This window comes from Oncorhynchus clarkii, chromosome 27, assembly GCF_045791955.1.
Source record: "Oncorhynchus clarkii lewisi isolate Uvic-CL-2024 chromosome 27, UVic_Ocla_1.0, whole genome shotgun sequence".
Lineage (NCBI taxonomy): Eukaryota > Metazoa > Chordata > Actinopteri > Salmoniformes > Salmonidae > Oncorhynchus > Oncorhynchus clarkii.
This window is the reverse complement of record NC_092173.1, coordinates 18,221,314-18,246,942: the sequence shown is the minus strand read 5'-3', so window position 1 is coordinate 18,246,942 and position 25,629 is coordinate 18,221,314. Positions and strand designations below refer to the sequence as shown.

Genomic DNA, 25,629 nt, shown 5'->3' with positions numbered 1-25,629 from the left:
AACTTGGATTAGCTAACAAAACTTGTAGTTGGAGCACAGGAGTGATGGTTGCTGATAAAGGGCCTTTGTATGCCTATGTAGATATTCCATAAAAAATATGCTGTTTCCAGCTACAATAGTCATTTACAACATTAACAATGTCTACACTGTATTTCTGATCAATTTTATGTTATTTTAATGGATTTAAAAAAAAATGTCTTTCAAAAACAAGGACATTTCTAAGTGACCCAACTTTTGAACGGTAGTGTACATATTACCTCTACTAACCGGTGCCCCTGCACATTGACTCTGTATCAGTACCCCCTGCATATAGCCTTGCTATTGTTATTTTACTGCTGCCCTTTAAATATATGTTACTTTTATTTTTTACTAAACTTATTTTTCTTAACTGCATTGTTGGTTAAGGACTTGTAAGTAAGCATTTCACTGTAAGATCTTCACCTGTTGTACAGTGCCTTGCGAAAGTATTCGGCCCCCTTGAACTTTGCAACCTTTTGCCACATTTCAGGCTTCAAACATAAAGATATAAAACTGTATTTTTTTGTGAAGAATCAACAACAAGTGGGACACAATCATGAAGTGGAACGACATTTATTGGATATTTCAAACTTTTTTAACAAATCAAAAACTGAAAAATTGGGCGTGCAAAATTATTCAGCCCCCTTAAGTTAATACTTTGTAGCGCCACCTTTTGCTGCGATTACAGCTGTAAGTCGCTTGGGGTATGTCTCTATCAGTTTTGCACATCGAGAGACTGAAATTTTTTCCCATTCCTCCTTGCAAAACAGCTCGAGCTCAGTGAGGTTGGATGGAGAGCATTTGTGAACAGCAGTTTTCAGTTCTTTCCACAGATTCTCGATTGGATTCAGGTCTGGACTTTGACTTGGCCATTCTAACACCTGGATATGTTTATTTTTGAACCATTCCATTGTAGATTTTGCTTTATGTTTTGGATCAATGTCTTGTTGGAAGACAAATCTCCGTCCCAGTCTCAGGTCTTTTGCAGACTCCATCAGGTTTTCTTCCAGAATGGTCCTGTATTTGGCTCCATCCATCTTCCCATCAATTTTAACCATCTTCCCTGTCCCTGCTGAAGAAAAGCAGGCCCTAACCATGATGCTGCCACCACCATGTTTGACAGTGGGTATAGTGTGTTCAGGGTGATGAGCTGTGTTGCTTTTACGCCAAACATAACGTTTTGCATTGTTGCCAAAAAGTTCAATTTTGGTTTCATCTGACCAGAGCACCTTCTTCCACATGTTTGGTGTGTCTCCCAGGTGGCTTGTGGCAAACTTTAAACAACACTTTTTATGGATATCTTTACGAAATGGCTTTCTTCTTGCCACTCTTCCATAAAGGCCAGATTTGAGCAATATACGACTGATTGTTGTCCTATGGACAGAGTCTCCCACCTCAGCTGTAGATCTCTGCAGTTCATCCAGAGTGATCATGGGCCTCTTGGCTGCATCTCTGATCAGTCTTCTCCTTGTATGAGCTGAAAGTTTAGAGGGACGGCCAGGTCTTGGTAGATTTGCAGTGGTCTGATACTCCTTCCATTTCAATATTATCGCTTGCACAGTGCTCCTTGGGATGTTTAAAGCTTGGGAAATCTTTTTGTATCCAAATCCGGCTTTAAACTTCTTCACAACAGTATCTCGGACCTGCCTGGTGTGTTCCTTGTTCTTCATGTTGCTCTCTGCGCTTTTAACGGACCTCTGAGACTATCACAGTGCAGGTGCATTTATACGGAGACTTGATTACACACAGGTGGATTGTATTTATCATTTAGGTCAACATTGGATCATTCAGAGAGAGTTTGCTGCACTGAAAGTAAAGGGGCTGAATAATTTTGCACGCCCAATTTTTCAGTTTTTGATTTGTTAAAAAAGTTTGAAATATCCAATAAATGTCGTTCCACTTCATGATTGTGTCCCACTTGTTGTTGATTCTTCACAAAAAAATACAGTTTTATATCTTTACGTTTGAAGCCTGAAATGTGGCAAAAGGTCGCAAAGTTCAAGGGGGCCGAATACTTTCGCAAGGCACTGTATTTGGCACATGTGACAAATAACATTTGATTTGACTAGCCTGATCTTCAGTGGAGTTGATTTGTGGTCCAAGTCTGGTTTTAAGGGTCTCTTTTCCAAGCCTAAAAGGATAAACTTTCAACATTGGCCATCAATCTAGCTTGATTTCTGCAGCTTTCAAAACAACTGCAAACTCGGAACTGGGAAATCTCAGACTTCAGTGAGTTGAGGACAACTGGGAACTCAGAAAAAAACAAGCTCTGTGGATGTATTTCAAGGCCTACCTTAAAACTCAGTGCCTCTGCTTGATGTCATGGGAAAATCAAAAGAAATCAGACAGACCTCAGAAAAACAATTGTAGACCTCCACAAATCTGGTTCATCCTTGGGAACAATTTCCAAACGCCTGAAGGTACCACGTTCATCTGTACAAACAATAGTAAGCAAGTATAAACACCATGGGACCACGCAGCCGTCATACCGCTCAGGAAGGAGTGGTGTGCTGTCTCCTAGAGCTGAACTTGCTTTGGTGCGAAAATTGCAAATCAATCCCAGAACGACAGCAAAGGACCTTTTGAAGATGCTGGAGGACACTGGTACAAAAGTATCTAAATCCACAGTAAATGAGTACTATATCGACAGAACCTGAAAGGGAGCTCAGCAAGGAAGAAGCCACTGCTCCAAAACCACCATAAACATGCCAGACTAAGGTTTGCAACTGCACATGGGGACAAAGATAGAAAAAATAGAACTGTTTGGCCATAATGACCATCGTTATATTTGGAGGAAAAAGGGGGAGGCTTGCAAGCCGAAGAACACCATCCTAACTGTGAAGCACGGGGGTGGCAGCATCATGTTGTGAAGGTAATTTGATGCAGGAAGGACTGGTGCACTTCAACAAATAGATGGCATCATGAGGATGGAAAATTCTGTGGATATATTGAAGCGACATTTCAAGACATCAGTCAGGAAGTTTATAGGCAACCTTTGAAATATTTTGTAGTGATGTTGCGTTTTTTGTAAGCTGTTTTTTTCTGGATCAAACATGCTTTATAAATGGACATTTTGGATATATATGGACGGAATTAGTCGAACAAAAGGACCAATTGTGATGTTTATCGGACATATTGGAGTGCCAACAAAAGAAGCTCGTCAAAGGTAATGCATGTTTTATATTTTATTTCAGCGTTTTGTGTAGCACCTGCAGGGTTGAAATATGCTAACCCCTTTGTTTACTGCTGGTGCAGATGGTGCAGGCTATCAGATAATAGCTTCTTATGCTTTCGCCGAAAAGCATTTTTAAAATCTGACATGTTGGCTGGATTCACAACGAGTGTAGTTTTAATTGAGTATCTTACATGTGTGATTTAATGAAAGTTTGAATTTTATAGTATTTTATTTGAATCTGGCGCTCTGCATTTTCCCTGGCTATTGGCCAGTTGAGACATTTGCGTCCCGCCTATCCCTAACTTAAGGACAACAAAGTCAAGATGCTGGAGTGGCCATCACAAAGCCCTGACCTCAACCCTATAGAAAATGTGTGGGTAGAACTGAAAAGGTGTGTACGAGAAAGGAGGCCTACAAACCTGACTCAGTTACACCAGCTCTGTCAGGAGGAATGGTCCAAAATTCAGCCAATTTATTGTGGGAAGCTTGTGGAAGGCAACCCAAAACGTTTATCCCAAGTTAAACAATTTAAAGGCAATGTTACCATACACTCAATTTGTATGTAAACTTCTGACCCACTGGGAATGTGATGAAAAATAAAAGCTGAAATAAATTATTCTCTCTACTATTATTCTGACATTTCCCATTCTTAAAATAAAGTGGTGATGCTAACTGACCTAAAACAGGGAATTTTTACTTGGATTAAATGTCAGAAATTGTGAAACTGAGTTCAATGTATTTGGTTAAGGTGTATGTAAACTTCCAACTTCAACTGTATGTGTACTGTAGCTAAGAAAGTAATACTAAGTGTATGTTGTGTGGTAAGCTGTTAGTAGCCCATGTGCCTCACCCTAATAATTTAATAATAATATTTTTTCCCCTTTAGAGAATTGTAGCCATCAAAAATTGTAAGAGCTTTTTTTTATTTATTTCACCTTTATTTAACCAGGTAGGCTAGTTGAGAACAAGTTCTCATTTGCAACTGCGACCTGGCCAAGATAAGGCATAGCAGTGTGAACAGACAACACAGAGTTACACATGGAGTAAACAATTAACAAGTCAATAACACAGTAGAAAAAAGGGGAGTCTATATATACATTGTGTGCAAAAGGCATGAGAAGGTAGGCAAATAATTACAATTATGCAGATTAACACTGGAGTGATAAATGATCAGATGGTTATGTAAAGGTAGAGATATTGGCGTGCAAAAGAGCAGAAAAATAAATAAATAAAAACAGTATGGGGATGAGGTAGGTGAAAATGGGTGGGCTATTTACCAATAGACTATGTACAGCTGCAGCGATCGGTTAGCTGCTCAGATAGCAGATGTTTGAAGTTGGTGAGGGAGATAAAAGTCTCCAACTTCAGTGATTTTTGCAATTCGTTCCAATCACAGGCAGCAGAGAACTGGAACGAAAGGCGGCCAAATGAGGTGTTGGCTTTAGGGATGATCAGTGAGATACACCTGCTGGAGCGCGTGCTACGGATGGGTGTTGCCATCGTAACCAGTGAACTGAGATAAGGCGGAGCTTTACCTAGCATGGACTTGTAGATGAGCTGGAGCCAGTGGGTCTGGCGACGAATATGTAGCGAGGGCCAGCCGATTAGAGCATACAAGTCGCAGTGGTGGGTGGTATAAGGTGCTTTAGTGACAAAACGGATGGCACTGTGATAAACTGCATCCAGTTTGCTGAGTAGAGTGTTGGAAGCAATTTTGTAGATGACATTGCCGAAGTCGAGGATCGGTAGGATAGTCAGTTTTACTAGGGTAAGTTTGGCGGCGTGAGTGAAGGAGGCTTTGTTGCGGAATAGAAAGCCGACTCTTGATTTGATTTTCGATTGGAGATGTTTGATATGGGTCTGGAAGGAGAGTTTAGAGTCTAGCCAGACACCTAGGTACTTATAGATGTCCACATATTCAAGGTCGGAACCATCCAGGGTGGTGATGCTGGTCAGGCGTGCGGGTGCAGGCAGCGAACGGTTGAAAAGCATGCATTTGGTTTTACTAGCGTTTAAGAGCAGTTGGAGGCCACGGAAGGAGTGCTGTATGGCATTGAAGCTCGTTTGGAGGTTAGATAGCACAGTGTCCAAGGACGGGCCGGAAGTATATAGAATGGTGTCGTCTGCGTAGAGGTGGATCAGGGAATCGCCCGCAGCATGAGAAACATCATTGATATATACAGAGAAAAGAGTCGGCCCGAGAATTGAACCCTGTGGCACCCCCATAGAGACTGCCAGAGGACCGGACAGCATGCCCTCCGATTTGACACACTGAACTCTGTCTGCAAAGTAATTGGTGAACCAGGCAAGGCAGTCATCCGAAAAACCAAGGCTACTGAGTCTGCCAATAAGAATACGGTGATTGACAGAGTCGAAAGCCTTGGCAAGGTCTATGAAGACGGCTGCACAGTACTGTCTTTTATCGATGGCGGTTATGATATCGTTTAGCACCTTGAGCGTGGCTGAGGTACACCCGTGACCAGCTCGGAAACCAGATTGCACAGCGGAGAAGGTACGGTGGGATTCAAGATGGTCAGTGATCTGTTTGTTGACTTGGCTTTCGAAGACCTTAGATAGGCAGGGCAGGATGGATATTGGTCTGTAACAGTTTGGGTCCAGGGTGTCGCCCCCTTTGAAGAGGGGGATGACTGCGGCAGCTTTCCAATCCTTGGGGATCTCAGACGATATGAAAGAGAGGTTGAACAGGCTGGTAATAGGGGTTGCGACAATGGCGGCGGATAGTTTCAGGAATAGAGGGTCCAGATTGTCAAGCCCAGCTGATTTGTACGGGTCCAGGTTTTGCAGCTCTTTCAGAACATCTGCTGTCTGGATTTGGGTAAAGGAGAACCTGGAGAGGCTTGGGCGAGTAGCTGCGGGGGGGGGGGGAGCTGTTGGACGAGGTTGGAGTAGCCAGGCGGAAGGCATGGCCAGCCGTTGCGAAATGCTTGTTGAAGTTTTCGATAATCATGGATTTATCGGTGGTGACCGTGTTACCTAGCCTCAGTGCAGTGGGCAGCTGGGAGGAGGTGCTCTTGTTCTCCATGGACTTCACAGTGTCCCAGAACTTTTTGGAGTTGGAGCTACAGGATGCAAACTTCTGCCTGAAGAAGTTGGCTTTAGCTTTCCTGACTGACTGTGTGTATTGGTTCCTGACTTCCCTGAACAGTTGCATATCGCGGGGACTGTTCGATGTTAGTGCAGTCCGCCACAGGATGTTTTTGTGCTGGTCGAGGGCAGTCAGGTCTGGAGTGAACCAGGGGCTATATCTGTTCTTAGTTCTGCATTTTTTGAACGGAGCATGCTTATCTAAAATGGTGAGGAAGTTACTTTTAAAGAAAGACCAGGCATCCTCAACTGACGGGATGAGGTCAATGTCCTTCCAGGATACCCGGGCCAGGTCGATTAGAAAGGCCTGCTCACAGAAGTGTTTTAGGGAGCGTTTGACAGTGATGAGGGGTGGTCGTTTGACTGCGGCTCCGTAGCGGATACAGGCAATGAGGCAGTGATCGCTGAGATCCTGGTTGAAGACAGCGGAGGTGTATTTGGAGGGCCAGTTGGTCAGGATGACGTCAATGAGGGTGCCCTTGTTTACAGAGTTAGGGTTGTACCTGGTGGGTTCCTTGATGATTTGAGTGAGATTGAGGGCATCTAGCTTAGATTGTAGGACTGCCGGGGTGTTAAGCATATCCCAGTTTAGGTCACCTAACAGAACAAACTCTGAAGCTAGATGGGGGGCGATCAATTCACAAATGGTGTCCAGGGCACAGCTGGGAGCTGAGGGGGGTCGGTAGCAGGCGGCAACAGTGAGAGACTTATTTCTGGAGAGAGTAATTTTCAAAATTAGTAGTTCGAACTGTTTGGGTATGGACCTGGAAAGTATGACATTACTTTGCAGGCTCTCTCTGCAGTAGACTGCAACTCCTCCTCCTTTGGCAGTTCTATCTTGACGGAAGATGTTATAGTTGGGTATGGAAATCTCAGAATTTTTGGTGGCCTTCCTGAGCCAGGATTCAGACACGGCAAGGACATCAGGGTTAGCAGAGTGTGCTAGAGCAGTGAGTAAGACAAACTTAGGGAGGAGGCTTCTGATGTTGACATGCATGAAACCAAGGCTTTTTCGATCACAGAAGTCAACAAATGAGGGTGCCTGGGGACATGCAGGGCCTGGGTTTACCTCCACATCACCCGCGGAACAGAGAAGGAGTAGTATGAGGGTGCGGCTGAAGGCTATCAAAACTGGTCGCCTAGGGCGTTGGGGACAGAGAATAAGAGGAGCAGGTTTCTGGGCATGGTAGAATATATTCAGGGCATAATGCGCAAACAGGGGTATGGTGGGGTGCGGGTACAGCGGAGGTAAGCCCAGGCACTGGGTGATGATGAGAGAGGTTGTATCTCTGGACATGCTGGTTGTAATGGGTGAGGTCACCGCATGTGTGGGGGGTGGGACAAAGGAGGTGACAGGGGTATAAAGAGTGGAACTAGGGGCTCCATTGTAAACTAAAACAATGATAACTAACCTGCACAACAGTATACAAGGCATATTGACATATGAGAGAGACATACAGCGAGGCATACAGTAATCACAGGTGTTGAATTGGGAGAGCTAGCTAAAACAGTAGGTGAGACAACAGCTAATCAGCTAGCACAACAACAGCAGGTAGAATGGCGATTGATTAGGCAGAGAGGGTCGGATTAACTACACACAGAGCCTAAGTGCGGCTGGGGCCGACAGATAAAACATAAACAAGCAGAAAGGATTACCGTGATTAATGGACAGTCCAGCATGCATCAGCTATGTAGCCAAGTGATCAGTGTCCAAGGGGCAGCGGTGGATGGGGCAGGGAAGCTGGACTGGCGAGTGTTATCCAGGTTAGAAAACTAACAATGACCAAATAGCTTGTAGCCAGTTAGCTGGTTAGCTTCTGGAGGTTCTTGAGTGTGTTCTAAAAATGTAAAGATAATAGCGGTTCCGTATCACATTGGGTGAGGCAGGTTACCGGAAGGTATAAACAAATTGAAAATCGAAAAGGGATAGAAAGTAAATATGGGTTCAGTGAGTGTTTGGGACGCGGCGATTCAGACGGTTAGCAGGCCTGTGCTAACAAGCTAACAGTTAGTAGACGGTGCTAAACACGGTAGCAGTTAGCGGACCGGGCTAAACAAGCTAGCAGTTAGCAGGCCGAATTTGCAAGCAAGGAGATAGCAAGGGCTAGAGAGTTAGCCTTTGGGGACGTCGCGATGGGGGTATCTGTTTATTCCTCTTCATGCAGTGACATCGATGGACCGGTCGTGGGTCTGGATATTGTAGCCCAGGAGCTCAAAATGTTCCGTTTGCGATGGGAATCCGGGGATGAAAAATAAAATAAAATAATAAATAGGTCCGTTATGCTCTGGTTAGAGTCGCGTTGTTCGAACTGGCGAGAGCTTTCCGAGCTAAAGGTTAGCTGATGACCGGTTAGCTGGAGACCGCTAGCAATGTTTTGCTGAAGCTGGTAGTTCGTTGGCTAGCTTCAGTTGAGGGGTTCCAGGTCCGAAGTAAATATAAATACTTTAGGAAAAATAGCTACGTTGGGTGAGGCGGGTTGCAGGAGAGTATTTAGAAGAAGTTGAGGTTCAGCAAAAAGTTTTAAAGATATGTGAAGAAAAAAAAAACGAAAACAAACGATATATACAAGGGACACTACACGACAATACGTCCTACTGCTACGCCATCTTGGATCAACACCTCACATCAACAGCTTCCATTGTCTGCTTATATGCCTCCTTTATTTATCCTACGGTTCTGACTTTGTGTACAGGGAGAATACTGCAAGAACGGCCCATGTTCTGAATTCTATTGCTGTACATTTCAAAAGTGCTGAACAAATTGTAAAGTCAAGAAAAAAAGAAACGTCCCTTTTTCAGGTCCCTGTCTTTCAAAAATAATTTGTAAAAATCCAAATAACTTCACAGATCTTCATTGTAAAGGGTTTAAACACTGTTTTCCATGCTTGTTCAATGAACCATAAACAATTAATGAACATGCACCTGTGGAACAGTCGTTAAGACACTAACAGCTTACAGACGGTAGGCAATTAAGGTCACGGTTATGAAAACTTAGGACACTAAAGAGGCCTTTCTACTGATTCTGAAAAACACCAAAAGAAAGATGCCCAGAATCCCTGCTCATCTGCGTGAACGTGCCTTAGTAATGCTGCAAGGAGGCATGAGGACTGCAGATGTGGCCAGGGCAATAAATGACAATGTCCGTACTGTGAGACACCTAAGAGAGGGAGACAGGACAGACTGCTGATTGTCCTCGCAGTGGCAGACCATGTGTAACAACACCTGCACAGGATCGGTACATCCGAACATCACACCTGCGGGACAGGTACATGATGGCAACAACAACTTCCTGAGTTACACCAAGAATGCACAATCCCTCCATCAGTGCTCAGACTGTCCACAATAGGCTGAGAGAGGCTGGACTGAGGGCTTGTAGACCTTTTGTAAGGCAGGACCTCACCAGACATCACCGGCAACAACGTCACCTTTGGGCACAAACCCACCGTCGCTGGACCAGGCAGGACTGGCAAAAAGTGCTATTCACTGACGAGTCATGGTTTTGTCTCACCAGGGGTGATGGTCGGATTCGCATTTATCGTTGAAGAAATGAGCGTTACACCGAGGCCTGTACTCTGGAGCGGGATCGATTTGGAGGTGGAGGGTCCGTCATGGTCTGGGGCGATGTGTCACAGCATCATCGGACTGAGCTTGGTGTCATTGCAGGCAATCTCAACGCTGTGCGTTGCAGGGATGACATCCTCCTCCCTCATGTGGTACCCTTCCTGCAGGCTCATCCTGACATGACCCTCCAGCATGACAATGCCACCAGCCATACTGCTCGTTCTGTGTGTGATTTCCTGCAAGACAGGAATCTCAGTGTTCTGCCATGGCCAGCGAAGAGCTTGGATCTCCATCCCATTGAGCACGTCTGGGACCTGTTGGATCGGAGGGTGAGGGCTAGGGCCATTCCCCCCCAGAAATGTCCGGGAACTTGCAGGTGCCTTGGTGGAAGAGTGGGGTAACATCTCACAGCAATAACTGGCAAATCGGGTGCAGTCCATGAGGAGGAGATGAACTGCAGTACTTAATGCAGCTGGTGGCCACTCCAGATACTGACTGTTATTTTTGATTTTGACCCCCCCTTTGTTCAGGGACACATTATTCCATTTCTGTTAGTCACATGTCTATGGAACTTGTTCAGTTTATGTCTCAGTTGTTGAATCTTGTTATGCTCATGCAAATATTTACACATGTTAAGTTTGCTGAAAATAAATGCAGTTGACAGTAAGATGACATTTCTTTTTTTGCTGAGTTTACATATCAATTGTCAGTAGAAACCACATTTGTTTAAGCAAGTCAGACATATCAGTTATCTGTTTTTAAAATGCATTAAATGAGACTGAATTAACTGTTTTGCTGCCAGACAAGGCTCTTCTGACAGCCATGTGTAGCTGTGGTTAGGTGTTGGGACTTTGCTGTTGGGACTCTTCTGTTGAGACAGCTTTACAGTGCCTTGCAAAAGTATACACCCCTTTGCTGTTTTTCATATTTTGTTGCATTACAACCTGAATTTAAATGGATCTGTATTTGTACTTTATGTTATGGATATACACAAAATAGTCCAAATTGGTGAAGTGAAATTAAAATAATGACCTGTTTCAAAGAATAAAAAAAAAATACAAAACTGAAAAGTGGTGCGTGCATATGTATTCACCCCCTTTGCAATGAATCCCCTAAATAAGATCTGATGCAACCAATTACCTTCAGAAGTCACATAATGAATTAAAGTCCACCTGTGTGCAATCTAAGTGTCACATGATTTGTCACATGATCTCAGTATATATACACTTGTTCTGAAAGGCCTCAATGTTTGCAACAGCACTAAGCAAGGAGCACCACCAAGCAAGCGACACCATGAAGACCAATGAGCTCGCCAAACAGGTGAGGGACAAAATTGTGGAGAAGTACAGATCAGGGTTGGGTTATAAAAAGATATCAGAAACTTTGAACATCTCATGGAGCACCATTAAATCCATTATTACATTTTTTTTAAAGAATATGGCACCAGAGAGGGCTCAGAGAGGGCTGCCCACCAAAACTCAAAAAATCCCAGTGACTAGTTGTGCCAAGCTTATAGAGACATACCCCAAGAGACTTGCAGCTGTAATTGCTGCAAAAGGTGGCTCTGCAAAGTATTGCCTTTTGGGGGTGAATAGTTAGTTATACATGTTCTGTTTTTGTCTTATTTCTTGTTTGTTTCACAATCCCAAAAATATTTTGCATCTTCAAAGTGGTAGGCATGTTGTGTAAATCAAATGATACAAACCCCCCCAAAAAATATATTTTAATTCTAGGTTGTAAGGCAACAAAATAGGAAAAATGCCAAGGGGGGTGAATACTTTCGCAAGGACCTAACAGTTTGTGCACACCGTTTGTCAATGTTGTAGTCCAATTAATGTATAATTTAGTGTTGGTTAGTGGCTTTGCTGGGTTTGCCCCACTGGGATGTACATGCCACTGGAAATCGTGCACAAAGAACAGATATACAGGTTCTTAGACTTGCTTTCAATGAGTGACAGATCTATAACTGCATTTTTATATTAATTTGGTCAGATCGCCCAAAAAGTTACATATTGCAACTTTAACAAAAATCTATGACAAACATTAAACAGATCCGTTTTGGGGTTACAATGATAACGTTATGGTAAAACAGTTGTAGATAGGCCTACACTGGGCATTTAAAACTAGATTTTGTGAGCATCAAACCAACCTGGTTCATCGCCAGAGTTTAAAGGCGAGCTCTGACCATTTCTCGTAGATCCATGCTTCTTTTTATATTTTGTTTTGTCCTTTCTCTTCTTTCTTTTGCTGTCCTTTTATTTGAAAGAAACAGTGGTTTAATTGACCCTGGTCAGTCGACTGCTCTTCCCTCAGCTAAAGGCTGGCAGACTCAACGGTTAACCCTTCAACTTCTAGTGAATCTTTGTTTTCATTTGAACAATTTACTATCTGTGATGTGCTTAAGCTTGATGTAAAAAAAATAAAAGAAAAGAGAACATCCACTGAGGCTATGCTTGATCCATTTCTGCTGCAGCTCTCTGCCCCACTGATTGCTAAATCATTAACCCATATTTTTAACCTGACGATTGTCTGGTACTATCCCCAAGGTTTGGAAGGTGGCCCATGTACTCCCCCCTTCACAAAGGTGGTGACCCAAAAAATGATCATCCTATTTCTAAACTTTCTTGCCTAGCTAAAATATTAAAATCCTTGATTCATTCTCAGCTAAGATCTTTGTTATCTTTGAAATGTATTTTAAATGTACAGACCAGATCATAGCAGATCATCTCTGCTGCATCCCTAGTTATAAATTGTGGCTTACTGTATGGCTAAAAGGCAACATTGTGCTGCCCTCTGCATTGACCTGTCAGACTTTTGATACTGTTGATCATTCACTGCTAATTCAGAGGCCTTCCTCAATTGGCCTAGACAGGCTGCATGTAACTGGTGTACTGATGGTGTTAAATCAGGTTTCTGGATATTGGCCCTTTTTCATGTCATATAGGTTGATACATGGCCATGTTTTCATTTATAAAGCCCTTTTACAAAATGTCCCACTGTACTGAACATCTTTACTAAACTTTAAACAGGAGTTACCACACTCAGTCTCAGGGATAGTTAACTCTGGAAACTCCCTTGGTCTCTACTGAGTTAGGTAAATCAGCTTTTACTTTTCTTGCACCTTTGTTCCACAAATAAATCTTAAATGTTCTTAAATGTGATGTTTTGGTGCCTTTGGGGCAATTCAGAAGGCTGATTGAGGACCTTGTTATTGATGAATATTGTAATTACTTCGCCACCATGGCCTATTTATTTCCTTAACTTACCTAATTTGCACTCACTGTATATATACTTTTTGTTTTCTTTTGTTCTACTGTATTATTGACTGTGTTTTGTTTATTCCATGTGTAACTCTGTATGTGTCGAATTGCTACGCTTTATCTTGGCCAGGTCGCAGTCGCAAATGAGAACTTGTTCTCAACTAGCCTACCTGGTAAATAAAGGTAAAATGAATGTTTTTGTTTTATGACCATGTTCTTTCTCCTTGCATTTTGTATTTATATTGATGTGTGTATTTTCTGTAATTCAGGGCTCATCTGTAAATTAAAACAACCCTGGTCTCAGTATGACTCCTTTAACCTTTTTTTTATTTAATTTTTTTAAACAATTCTATCGCTCGCGTTGGTAGACGTCAACGCTTCCTGATTCCATATCAACGTTTATGCTCTGTTTCATTCTCTACGGACTCTTGGGCTAAGTCGATACAACATCAAACTATTGGTAGTTAAATCAAGTTAATTTTATTTTGATACATTGTTTGTCAACTGCTTTATATCGAAGCATACATAGCACTACACTTTATACAAAGTATAAAACAAGACCATATTTTGTTACAATAACCAATCGCTGCAACACTAGTTACTCGCATGTGATCCTCCACAGAAACGAACCAATGAGACACGATCTAAACAATACTGACGTCAATGAGAGGTGTGACTTCACTAACAAGTCTGGGCAAAACAACTGCGTAATACAATTGTCTATTGTCAGGTCCAATAATGAACATTATTTGACTACGAGTAATTATGAGTTAAAGAATCAGTCTTAGTCTAGTAATGCACTTTCACTTTTTACAATGAATTCAAAAACAACTCCAAGGGACGATCCATTAGATGACGGGTGTGATATAAGCAATTCACAACTCATCAGGATACTTTCGGAGCGTCTCGGTGAGTATGACTGCTTATTGAAAAGTTTGCTAACAGCATTTCTAGACGAGATGCATGCCCAATGGGATTATTGAATACTATGAACTTTTCATGAACCGTATTCTCTGCTCTTCTGTATCCTATGCCTGAATGTAGATTACAGCAATACAGTGCCATAGTTGATACACTACATTTTAAAAAGTTGTCCATAGGTCAATCTATACAGTTAATAAAATACAGTAACTATTACTTCTCTGAAGTTCCCTTACTACAGTATCTTTCTTATTTCATCTACTCTAGCCCCTTCTGACCAACCTAGTCTGACTCCTCCTGCTGGTACCAGTCTGACTCCTGCTGGTGCTGATCAACACAGTCCGACACTGGGTGTGTGTGTGGTCAATGATGGCCAGTCCCTTGCCAAAAAGGAGAGAATCGATGGCCAAATTAAGAAACGGTAAACCCATTCATGTTATGCAGAGTTTAACCTTTAACAGTTCTCAACACTGCCGTGCCATACAGAGATATTTGACTCTGGTTCCCTTTATATGATGTGTGACGACCTAGAAAGCTCAAACTAAGTTTATTCAATTACTGGGTCATACAGCTGCAAAGACAAAGCATGATTACACAAGTGTGTGTATATATATATATATAACCTACTAATAGGTGAGGTCAACTCCTTACACATCTAGACAGCCTGCATCTCTGTAGCTCGGCAGGAACTTAATTGTTTTCTCTCACTGGTGAAGTCATGGCTCTGCCTGATGCTTGAACCTGCGTGGAAGTGTATGTGTGTGAAATAGGACTGTTGTGGTGGGCCCCTCTGTTCCCCCTCCGAGGTTGCTTCTCACTTCATATGTTGATTGAAGTCCTCGCTCCTCCCTAGTTCTGCAGCTGGCCTGCCTTAGTCTCTGAACTACTAACCCTGCCTCCCTCTTTAGAAACATGGTACAGAATATTAACTTTCTGAACTTCCCCTTGTCTCCCACCCTAGATACACCTAATTCCTATCCACCCTTCATTGACCACATATACATTCCTTATACATGTAATCAATAAGTTATATTAATGGTAACAGGAATAACAATATTTCAAGCTAGAATCCAACAGATGCTTTTGTGAAACCTAGAGGGGGGCAACAGAGGGGATCAGCAACTTCTGTTCTGTGTGTGTGTGAGGGATGATTAACAGCTCCTGTCTGTGTGTGCATGTCCCTGGCAATTCCCAGCCCTAATGTACATCACAATGATATTATCACGATACTTAGGTGCCGATATGTATTGCAATTCTCACGATTCTATATGTATTGCAATATATGTATTGTTCACTATACAGTATGTCTGCTGCAGAGAGACGAGAGCCATGATTAGTTTTCATCAGTCATGGAAATAAAAGTGCTGAAAACATGTTGGCTCACTATTTAAAAAGATGGAGAGCAAGCTACTGTATAGGATGAAAAATACCCTCTTTGGCACAGGTACAGCTAGCTAACGCTACCTAGCTTAAAATATTTGTTTTACAAATCGATACTTGGAGTCAAAGTATCAATATATCATCCAAAATAATATTGTGAAATGTAACTATCAATTTATTTTTTATTCCCCCCCATTACCAATGTGTCGTCCATCAGGGGTCACAAGGTCGTGGCCCCGTTCGAGAGGCTGAGCAACAATAGGAGCACTGTTACCCTGTCAGTCCCAGACCAGAGTCCAATGGAGAGGTTCAGTAAGCATCACCTGAATGTTACTCAGCTGTGTGAGCAGTCATGGTGTGAAATTAAAGTGGTCTATGGGTTCCTCAAGCCTCATATGAAGAGGAGAGAGATGAGAAGGACTGCAGTGACGACAGGGGCCAGTATTCATCTTGCTAGAGGTAAGCAGCATGTTGTGCCCTAGAATGTAATCATATATTTCCATAACCATAATGAACTACTTCATGAGCCAATCCTGAATGGAAGGTCATTGGCCCATAGACTGCTTTCATGTAACAAGTCATTTTGTAACTTCAACTTTCCCCATAACATAAATCCCTGTGTTTTCATGTGTATGCTTGATCTCTTTATGGATGATGTGGAAGTAGTTAGTGATGATAACCTATTTCCTGTCCTTGTATATATGTGTCTAGAACTGGAGGCAAACCCAGATGCTGTGACTGTGGTTGTTCATACCAGAGAGGACAGGGAAGCCTTGAAACTCATCAACCTGATACAGATGGTCCCAGCTCTGGAGGCAGGTATGGTGGTACTGATCAGGTTTGATAGAGTACACTAAATATGATCATACTGTAATGATGACAAAATATAAACTGTTGCAAATAGCCATCTCAGAATCTGTTTGTGTGTTTCCCAGGCCAGCTTGTACGGGAGTTTCCAGTGTTAGGTGTGTTGGATGGGGTGTTTTTCCTGGGTGTGGTTGATGAGCTGTATTGTAGTAAGTCTGGGGATCTGGTCCTGAGTGAACTGAAGACCCGCAGTCACAACTCCCTGCCGCATCCTGCCCAGGCCAAGGGACACTCTCTACAGGTAGGCTCTACAAAGTGCCGGTCCAGCCAATACATGACATAAGAGGCCGCTAGCGGGACTGTCATACCAAAAAGTGTCCCCCTCTGCGTCACAATGGGATTCGATCAACTATTAGTGTCCATTGCTATATCAACGGTGTGATGTCCTAATGATTCGAATTTTGGAGATCATTACAGCCTAAATGACGTTATTTTTATCATCGCTATGCAAACACCCGGCTAGAATTTCTGTTGTGCGTCTTGTCGAGATCAGTGGTGCCTTCATAGTACTTCGCCTGGTTGGAAAGAGAAAATAAAATCTCCTTGAGGGATGCCATTGAAGTGCAAGCTACATACTCAAACTGGACAGAAAGCTACAATAACAGGTACTATAATAGCTAGCTAAATATAACTGGTTAGCTAGCCCGCTATTGTAGCTGGCTAGTTGACTTATTTATTTAACCTTTTATTTAACTAGGCAAGTCAGTTAAGGGCTGGGATTAAAAATCAAACAATTATAATATATATATATATATGGCCAAAGACACCACGACGAGAGACAACACAACTACATAGAGACCAAAGACAAACTACCAAGAAAAACATGACAACACAGCATGGTAGCAACACAACATGGTAGTAGCACAACATGGTACAAGCATTATTGGGCACAGACAACAGCACAAAGGGCAAGAAGGTAGAAGCAAAGCAGCCACAACTGTCAGTAAGAGTGTCCATGATTGAATGAAGAGATGGAGATACAACTGTCCAGTTTGAGTGTTTGTTACAGCTCGTTCCAGTCACTTGCTGCAGTGAACTGAAAAGAGGAGCGACACAGGGATGTGTGTGCTTTGGGGACCTTTAACAGAATGTGACTGGCAGAACGGGTGTTATGTGGAGGATGAGGGCTGCTGTAGATATCTCAGATAGGGGTGAGTGAGGCCTAAGAGGGTTTTATAAATAAGCAACAAGTGGGTATTGTGACTATACACAGATGACCAATTTACAGAGTAGTAAAGAGTGCAGTGATGTGTCCTATAAGGAGCATTGGTGGCAAATCTGATGGCCAAATGGTAAAGAACACCTAGTTGCTCGAGAGCACCCTTACCTGCCGATCCATAAATTAAGTCTCTGTAATCTAGCATGGGATGGATGGTAATCTGAAACAGGGTTAGTTTGGCAGCTGGGGTGAAAGGGGAGCGATTACGATAAGAGGAAACCAAGTCTAGATTTAACTTTAGCCTGCAGCTTTGATATTTGCTGAGAGAAGGACAGTGTACCGTCTAGCCATACTCCCAAATACTTGTATGAGGTGACTACCTCAAGCTCTAAACCCTCAGAGGTAGTAATCACACTTGTGGGGAGAGGGACATTCCTCTTACCAAACCACATGACTTGTTTTTTTTAGGTGTTCAGCACAAGGTTAAGGGTAGAGAGAGCTTGTTGGACACTAAGAAAGGTTTGTTGTAGAGCCTTTAACACACAATCCAATGGAGGGGCCAGCTGAGTATAAGACTGTATCATCTGCATATAAATGGATGAGAGAGCTTCCTACAACCTGAGCTATGTTGTTGATGTAAATTGAGAAGATCGTGGGGCTTAGGATCGAGCCTTGGGGTATTTCTCTTGGTGATAGGCAGTGGCTGAGACAGCCGATTTTCTGAATTCATGCACTCTTTGAGAGATGTAGTTAGCAATCCTGGCCAAAGACCCCTCAGACACCAATACTCCTTAGTCAATACCCACAAGAATGGAATGGTCTACTGTATCAAAAGCTTTGGCCAAGTCAATAAAAATAGCAGTACAACATTGCTTAGAATCAAGGGCAATGGTGACATCATTGAGGACATAAGGTTGCAGTGATGCTTCCATAACCTGAGCGGAAACCACATTGCATACCCGAGAGAATACTATAGACATCAAGAAAGCCGGACAGTTGGTTATTGACAAGTTTTTCCCACACTTTTGATAAACAGGGCAAATAGAAATAGGCCTGTAACAGTTCGGACCAGCTTGATCTCACCCTTTAAATAAAGAACAAATTGGCTGCCTTCCAAGCAATTGGAACCTCACCAGAAAGTGAGACAGGCTTGGTGATGATAGGGACAGCAACCTTAAAGAAGGGTCTAAACATCTGACCCAGATGTTTTTTTTGGGGGTCAAGTTTAAGGAGCTCCTTTAGCACCTCGGACTCAGTGACTACCTGTAGGGAGAAACTTTGTAGCGGGGCAGGGGGAAAAGAGGGAGATTAGGAAATGTTGGACGTGCAAGGAAGCATGGCTGAGTCAAATATGAATCCTGACTTAATGAAGTGGTGATTTAAAGAGCTCAGCCATGTGCTTCTTGTCAGTGACAACCACATCATCAACATTAAGGGACATGGGCAGCTGTGAGGAGGAGGGTTTATTCTGCAGGTCTTTAACCATTTTCCAGAACATCTTGGGGTTAGACCCAGAGAGGGAGAACTGCTCCTTAAAGTAACTAACTTTGGCCCTCTGGATAGCTTGAGTGCACTTACTTCTCATTTGCTTGAATAAGAGCCAGTCAGCCTGCGAATGCGTGTGCCGAGCCTTTCGCCAAATGCAATTCTTGAGGTTGAGTAACTCTGCAAGATCACGGTCGAACCAGGGGCTGAACTTGTTTCTTTATGGGGGCATGTTTGTTAACAATACCACTGAAAATATGAAAAGAGAAGGTCCAAGCATCTTCGACAGAGTATCAAGCTGATTTTTATACCATTTTAAAGAGGCCAGTTCATGAAGGAAGGCTTGCTCATTAAGTTTTTTAGCAAGCCTTTATGGCAAATCAGGACAGGTCGTTTCACTGAGCAGCCATTACGAACACAGGCTGTAAAACAGTGATCACTAAGGTCATTACAGAAAACACCAGACTGATACCTATCAGGGTTATTTGTGAGGATAACATTGAGGAGAGTAGCCTTTTCTGGGGTTTTGGAGTCAAAAAGATTTAGGGAGTACCATTGCTTTAGGACTTGGTCAGGTGGTTTAAGCATGTCCCAGTTTAGCAGCCCTAAACTGGGACATGCTTAAACCACCTGACCAAGTCCTAAGGTACAGGCCGGTGCTGATGGAGGACGTTAGCACCTAGCAACAGTCAACAATAAGCTATTTGAAAGTTTAATGCTTAAAACCAGTAAATCAAATTGTTTGGGGACAGACTTTGTGGATACAACTGGACACTGAAGGTGATCATTGGTAAAGATTGCCACTCCCCCACCTTAGGAAGATCTGTCTTGCTTGAAAAAGGTTAACCTTTCTGGTTATAACATCAGTATTCAAAACACTCTGCCTTGACCACATCTCAGTAATGACCAGCACATCTGGATTGGAGCTGTGAACCCACACTTTCAATTGATCCATTTTAGGTAATAAGCTTCTAGTGTTAACGTGCAGAAAACTCAGTGAATGGTCTTTGAACAGCAGGAGTGGGCTTCAGAGTGGGCTTCAAAGGGTGCTTCAAAGACTCCTGCCACTTGTTGGTCCCAAAAACAACATCTTTTACTTCACACCTCAGTGCTAATTGAAGTTGTATCTGGCATTCAGTCCCCATAAACTCTGTTCCAGGTTGGATGGTGTCCTCAGGTCTCTGCTGTTTGTTTGCTAGAACACCCCCTGTATAGCTTGGAAAAAGGAAACATTGGTAGTGGTAATTGCTCTAATTTTGGTCAAAATTAGGTTGTAGGTTTTGATCTGGAGCGAAGGCCATTCTGTGGAGGGTAGCATCCTGCATATGTCCCTGCTGAAAAATTCAAGTTTATCTAACTCCAAATCTATAATTTTGTAAAAAATGTTGAATTATGTGAGAGCTCACATGCAGCTGTCTCTCTCTCTGAGGGAGGTGGGTGACTAGGCAGGCTGAGGTAAATTAGGACAGTAGCTAGCAACGTCAATCTAAAAACAGGTTACAATTTTTCTTCCTATTAACAAAGTCTGTTCTTTCCAGTCTTTTCGGTCCTCTGAAGCAGAAGGTAGTCAGCAGGTTGTCACCGTCAAAAATACCGTCCTTGGAGAGCAATTCTGAGGTATTAATTTTGCGCGGACTGAGTGAGCTCTTATGAGGTGAACTAGAACTACCCTCGTCCTCCTTCCTTCGCGACCACTACGAGGTAAAAGCAAGCAACCAGTATAGCAATGGACGCTTTGGTTCATTACGTAATCAGGTCAGAATTTCGCAAGTTCAAGCAACAGCCCTTGCAACAGAAGCTAGAACTCATTGAATCCCATTGTGGGGGGGGACTCTTTTTGGCAGGGGGACACTATTTGGCATGACAGGCCCCCAACCATCTACACTGTAAACAAAAATCAAGTTGTTTCAACTAAATATTATTAAGTAACTGGTTCCACAACCTTTTTTTTAGTTTACTCAACTTTTTGATCAAAGTGTTACCAGAACTTAACATTTTGTAGTTGCCCAAACTTAGCTCCAACATGAGAGAACTTAGGCAGAAATTGTCAACTTAAAATGTGTTTTTCTCAAAGTGTCTCGTGTTCATTTAGTTTGAAATTGTTATTTGGGCAGCTTACCTAAAATAATGTTACACACACAGTGATTTTAACATACAATGTTTTTAACTTACATATTGTACATGATTACATTGCATGTTAATTTATACAGTAATTCATATTCAACATTTCCTCACCTGGGATTTGGTTCATTTGGTTCACAGCATTCCAATCTTCTGGAGCCAAGTTTGGGCCAACACATTTTCTTTTAGTTCAGGTAACACTAGGACCGAAAAGTTGAGTAAACAAAAAAAAAAGGCTCTGGAACCAGTGTAGCACTTACACTACCGTTCAAAAGTTTGGGGTCACTTAGAAATGTCCTTGTTTTTCAAAGAAAAGCACATTATTTTGTCCATTTAAAATAACATAACGTTTATCAGAAATACAGTGTAGACTTTGTTAATGTTCCAAATGACTATTTTTGCTGGAAACAGCAGATATTTTATGGAATATCTACATAGGCTCATTATCAGCAACCATCACTCTTGTATTCCAATGGCAAGTTGTGTTAGCTAATCCAAGTTTCATTTTAAAAGGCTAATAGATCATTAGAAAACCCTTTTGCAATTATGTTAGCACAGCTTAAAACTGTTGTGCTAATTAAAGATCAATAAAACTGGCCTTCTTTAGAAGAGTTGAGTATCTGGAGCATCAGCATTTGTGGGTTCGATTACAGGCTCAAAATAACCAGAAACAAAGAGCTTTCTTCTGAAACTTGTCGGTCTTTTCCTGTTCTGAGAAATGAAGGCTATTCCATGTGAAAAATTGGCAAGAAACTGAAAATCTCGTACAATTCTGTGTACTACTCCCTTCACAGAACAGCGCTGTGGCTCTAATCAGAATAGAAAGGAGTGTGAGGCCCCGGTGCACAACTGAGCAAGAGGACAAGTACATTAAAGTGTCTAGTTTGAGAAACAGACGCCTCACAAATCTTCAAGTGGCAGCTTCATTAAACAGTACCCTCAAAACACCTGTCTCAACATCAACAGTGAAGAGGTGACTCCGGGATGCTGGCCTGCTAGCAAAAACAAGGACATTTCTAAGTGACCCCAAATTTTTGAACGGTAGTGTATATCTCAATGCCTTAAATTACAATCTTGCATTCGGGGCTTTCTGGCAGTCTTCGTGGTATTAATATGCAGGGAGCATAAATTGTACAATTGTTAACTAACAAATACTTTTTTCAAGTTAGAACCCATGTATAGAACCCAACTACATACATATATATATTAGGGACATATATATTAGGGACCATTATCTGCTACCTGGACTTTATTCATAATTAGTTGAAACAAGTTTTCTTTACAGTGTAGCTTAGGGCCCCCAAAAGGCCCTATGCTACACTACCACACCACACACTATGTCGCTCTGATGTTTCGCTGACCTCTTTGGTGTTGCTCTTTTTTTGACCTTTCTCTCTCTTTCTGGTCTCTCTCATTTATCTGTCCCTCTGGTCTCTGACTCTTCTCTGATTGCTCTCTCTCTGATCACTTTCTCTCTCTGATCTCTCTGTCAGGTGGGTGTGTATAAGCTGCTGTTTGACTCCATGGTTCAGGGTTCTATGAAGAGGGATCAGCTCCTCCACTTCCTCAAGCTCCGGCCCCACCAGGCCTTTGGGTCAGAGCTCCAGAGGTATGCCCAGAAATTGGGCCTCCTGGCAGTCACCTTTGGAGAGCTTGTGGACCACCTGTTGGTTGTGCTACATTTCTCTAACCTCCAGCCCATTGACAAGCTATGCCTGGAATACAGACATCAGAGCTCCGGAGTCCTCATAGGAAACAGGGAGGTAGAGTTTGAGGAGACCCAGCTAAGGGCTGAGCTCAGGGACTACCTGGCCTTCTGGAGGGGGGAGAGGGAGCCCCATGGAGTGGATATTGAGGATATAGAAGAGGCTTGGAAGTGTAGGATGTGCCCCTATGAGGAGAGCTGTGAATGGAGGAGGAATAGGTTGCAAGAGGTGATGGTTGATGGCAGTAAGAAAGCCAAATTGGATGGTTCTAAATCCGAGACTCCCAATTCAAGTCGGAGAGTCCCAAATTGAAGTTTGTCAGGTCTGAGAATCCAAGGTTGGACAGTCCAACAGTGGATAGCCTGACATCTGGATGACTTCCGTCATGATTTTATGGGTTTACAATAGGATTGAATAGCAGGGAGGGGCATCCCATTCTGGGTTCGAGTCCAGGCTCTATCACAGCCGGCCGTGACCAGGAGACCCATGGGGCGGTGCACAATTGGCCCAGCGTCGTCCGGGTTAGGGGAGGGTTTGGTCGGCAAGAATATCCTTGTCCCATCGCACTAGCGACTTCTGTGGCTGGGCGGGCGTAGTGCACGCTGAACCGGGTTACCGAGATCTACTGAGATTTCCCACCCAAACCTACTCCCTTTTCCCAGGGTAAATTAGAATACATTATTTCAGTATGACGTAAAATGGAACTGTTAAATTTATACAGTTGAAGTCGGAAGTTTACGTACACTTAGGTAGGAGTTAACTCATTTTTCAACCACTCCACAAATTTCTTGTTAACAAACTATAGTTTTGGCAAGTCTGTTAGGACATCTACTGTGTGAATAACGCAAGTAATTTTCCAACAATTGTTTACAGGCAGATTATTTCACTTATTCACAGTATCACAATTCCAATGGGTCAGAAGTAGGGGTTGACCGATTTAATCGGAATGGCCGATTTAATTAGGGCCGATTTCAAGCTTTCATAACAATCGGAAATCGGTATTTTTGGACACCGATTTGGCCTATTTTTAAAATTATATATTTTATTTTTTACACCTTTTATTTAACTAGGCAAGTAAGTTAAGAACACGTTCTTATTTTCAATGACGGCCTTGGAACGGTGGGTTAACTGCCTTGTTTAGGAGCAGAACGACAGATTTTTACCTTGTCAGCTCGGGGATTCAATCTTGCAACCTTATGGTTAACTAGTCCAACGCGTTAACCACCTGCCTCTCATTGCACTCCACAAGGAGCCTACCTGTTACGCGAATGCAGTAAGAAGCCAAGGTAAGTTGCTAGCTAGCATTAAACGGATCTTATAAAAAAACAATAAATCAATCATAATCACTAGTTAACTACACATGGTTGATATTACTAGTTTATCTAGCGTGTCCTGCGTTGCATATAATCGATGCGGTGCGCATTCGCGGAAAAAGGACTGTCGTTGCTCCAACGTGTACCTAACCATAAACATCAATGCCTTTAAATCAATACACAAGTATATATTTTTAAACCTGCATCTTTAGTTAGCTAAAAGAAATCCAGGTTAACAGGCAATTTTAACCAGGTGATATTGTATCACTTCTCTTGCGTTGATTGCACGCAGAGTCAGGGTATATGCGATAATAATAAACGTTTTGTTTTCGAAATGATAGTTTCCGGATTCGACCATATTAATGACCAAAGGCTCGTATTTCTGTGTGTTATTATGTTAGGATTTGATATTTTATAGTGCAGTCTGACTGAGCGGTGGTAGGCAGCAGCAGGCTCGTAACCATTCATTCAAACAGCACTTTTGTGCGTTTTGCCAGCAGCTCTTCGCTGTGCATCAAGCATTGAGCTGTTTATGACTTCAAGTCTATCAACTCCCAAGATTAGGCTGGTGTAACCGATGTGAAATGGCTAGCTAGTTAGCGGGGTGCGCACTAATAGCGTTTCAAACGTCATTCGCTCTGAGATTTGGACTAGTTGTTCCCCTTGCACTGCATCAAGCCCAGGTAGGGGCGAGGAGAGGGATGGAAGCTATACTGTTACACTGGCAATACTAAAGTGCCTATAAGAACATCCAATAGTCAAAGGTATATGGAATACAAATGGTATAGAGAGAAATAGTCCTATAAATACTATATTAACTACAACCTAAAACCTCTTACCTGGGAATATTGCATTTATGTCCCCCCCCCCCAGTTTTCTCATTGCAATGTGATACAAAAAGTGGCAACAGTGTGCTTTAGGACCATGTGGACGCCTCAGCACAGTCGGCTGGATTTTGGACCATGTGGACACCATAGTGGTCTGTCAGGCTGTGTGGAGGCCAAGTTTCTGGAAGGCTGGATTTTTTTCTTGTTCAGTTTGTCCTTTTGTTTTATCTTGTTTATTTTCATATTTTTCCTATAAAGCACATTGTGTTGCATTCCATGGCGTAAATGTGCTGTATAAATTAAGCTTGATTTGATTTGACCAGTTTGTCATTAGTTGTTCCATTTGTTATCCTTTTGTTTTTTTTATCTTGTTTTTGTAGTAAATATTTCAGCTTATTTTCATTTGTTTTTTCCTGTAAAGCAAATTGTTGCATTCCATGTCTGAAATGTGCTGTATAAATAAAGATTGATTTGACCATCATAGTTCAGTGTGTATGTGTTGCCCTCTTTCACAGAGTTGTATAAAAGCAAGCCGAGCAGAAACTTGGCTACTCTTTTAGTTGACTGATGTAGCTGGCAAGGTAACTGTTTAAAACGAAACTACTATTTTTTTTTTTTTTTTTCCAGTGCTGAGCTAGTATTGTAACTGACGTAAAGTTAGCTAATGTTTCATCCCCTCACGAAGCTAGTAACTACCGCAGCCAGGTAAGCTCTAGCCAGCTTTCTGTCAG

The 25,629-nt window shown here is 42.5% G+C and overlaps 1 protein-coding gene across 1 annotated transcript; it reads left to right on the top strand.

Annotated features, from left to right (window-relative positions):
- Nucleotides 1-13,779: 13,779 nt before the first annotated feature.
- On the top strand, nt 13,780-25,381 carry LOC139386355 (exonuclease V-like). The gene is made up of 6 exons (XM_071131892.1): nt 13,780-14,028; nt 14,308-14,461; nt 15,638-15,879; nt 16,132-16,239; nt 16,356-16,528; nt 22,546-25,381. Exons 1-6 carry the CDS (start codon nt 13,935-13,937, stop codon nt 23,068-23,070), a joined length of 1,296 nt encoding a protein of 431 aa, XP_070987993.1. The 5' UTR covers nt 13,780-13,934; the 3' UTR covers nt 23,071-25,381.
- The last annotated feature ends 248 nt before the right edge of the window (nt 25,382-25,629 follow it).

Coding starts and splice junctions, on each gene's coding strand:
- LOC139386355 (XM_071131892.1), top strand. CDS start 13,935: ATGAATTCAAAAACAACTCCAAGGGACGATCCATTAGATGACGGGTGT. Junction 14,462..15,637: donor GATGGCCAAATTAAGAAACG/GTAAACCCATTC, acceptor GTCGTCCATCAG/GGGTCACAAGGTCGTGGCCC. Junction 16,240..16,355: donor GGTCCCAGCTCTGGAGGCAG/GTATGGTGGTAC, acceptor TGTGTTTCCCAG/GCCAGCTTGTACGGGAGTTT.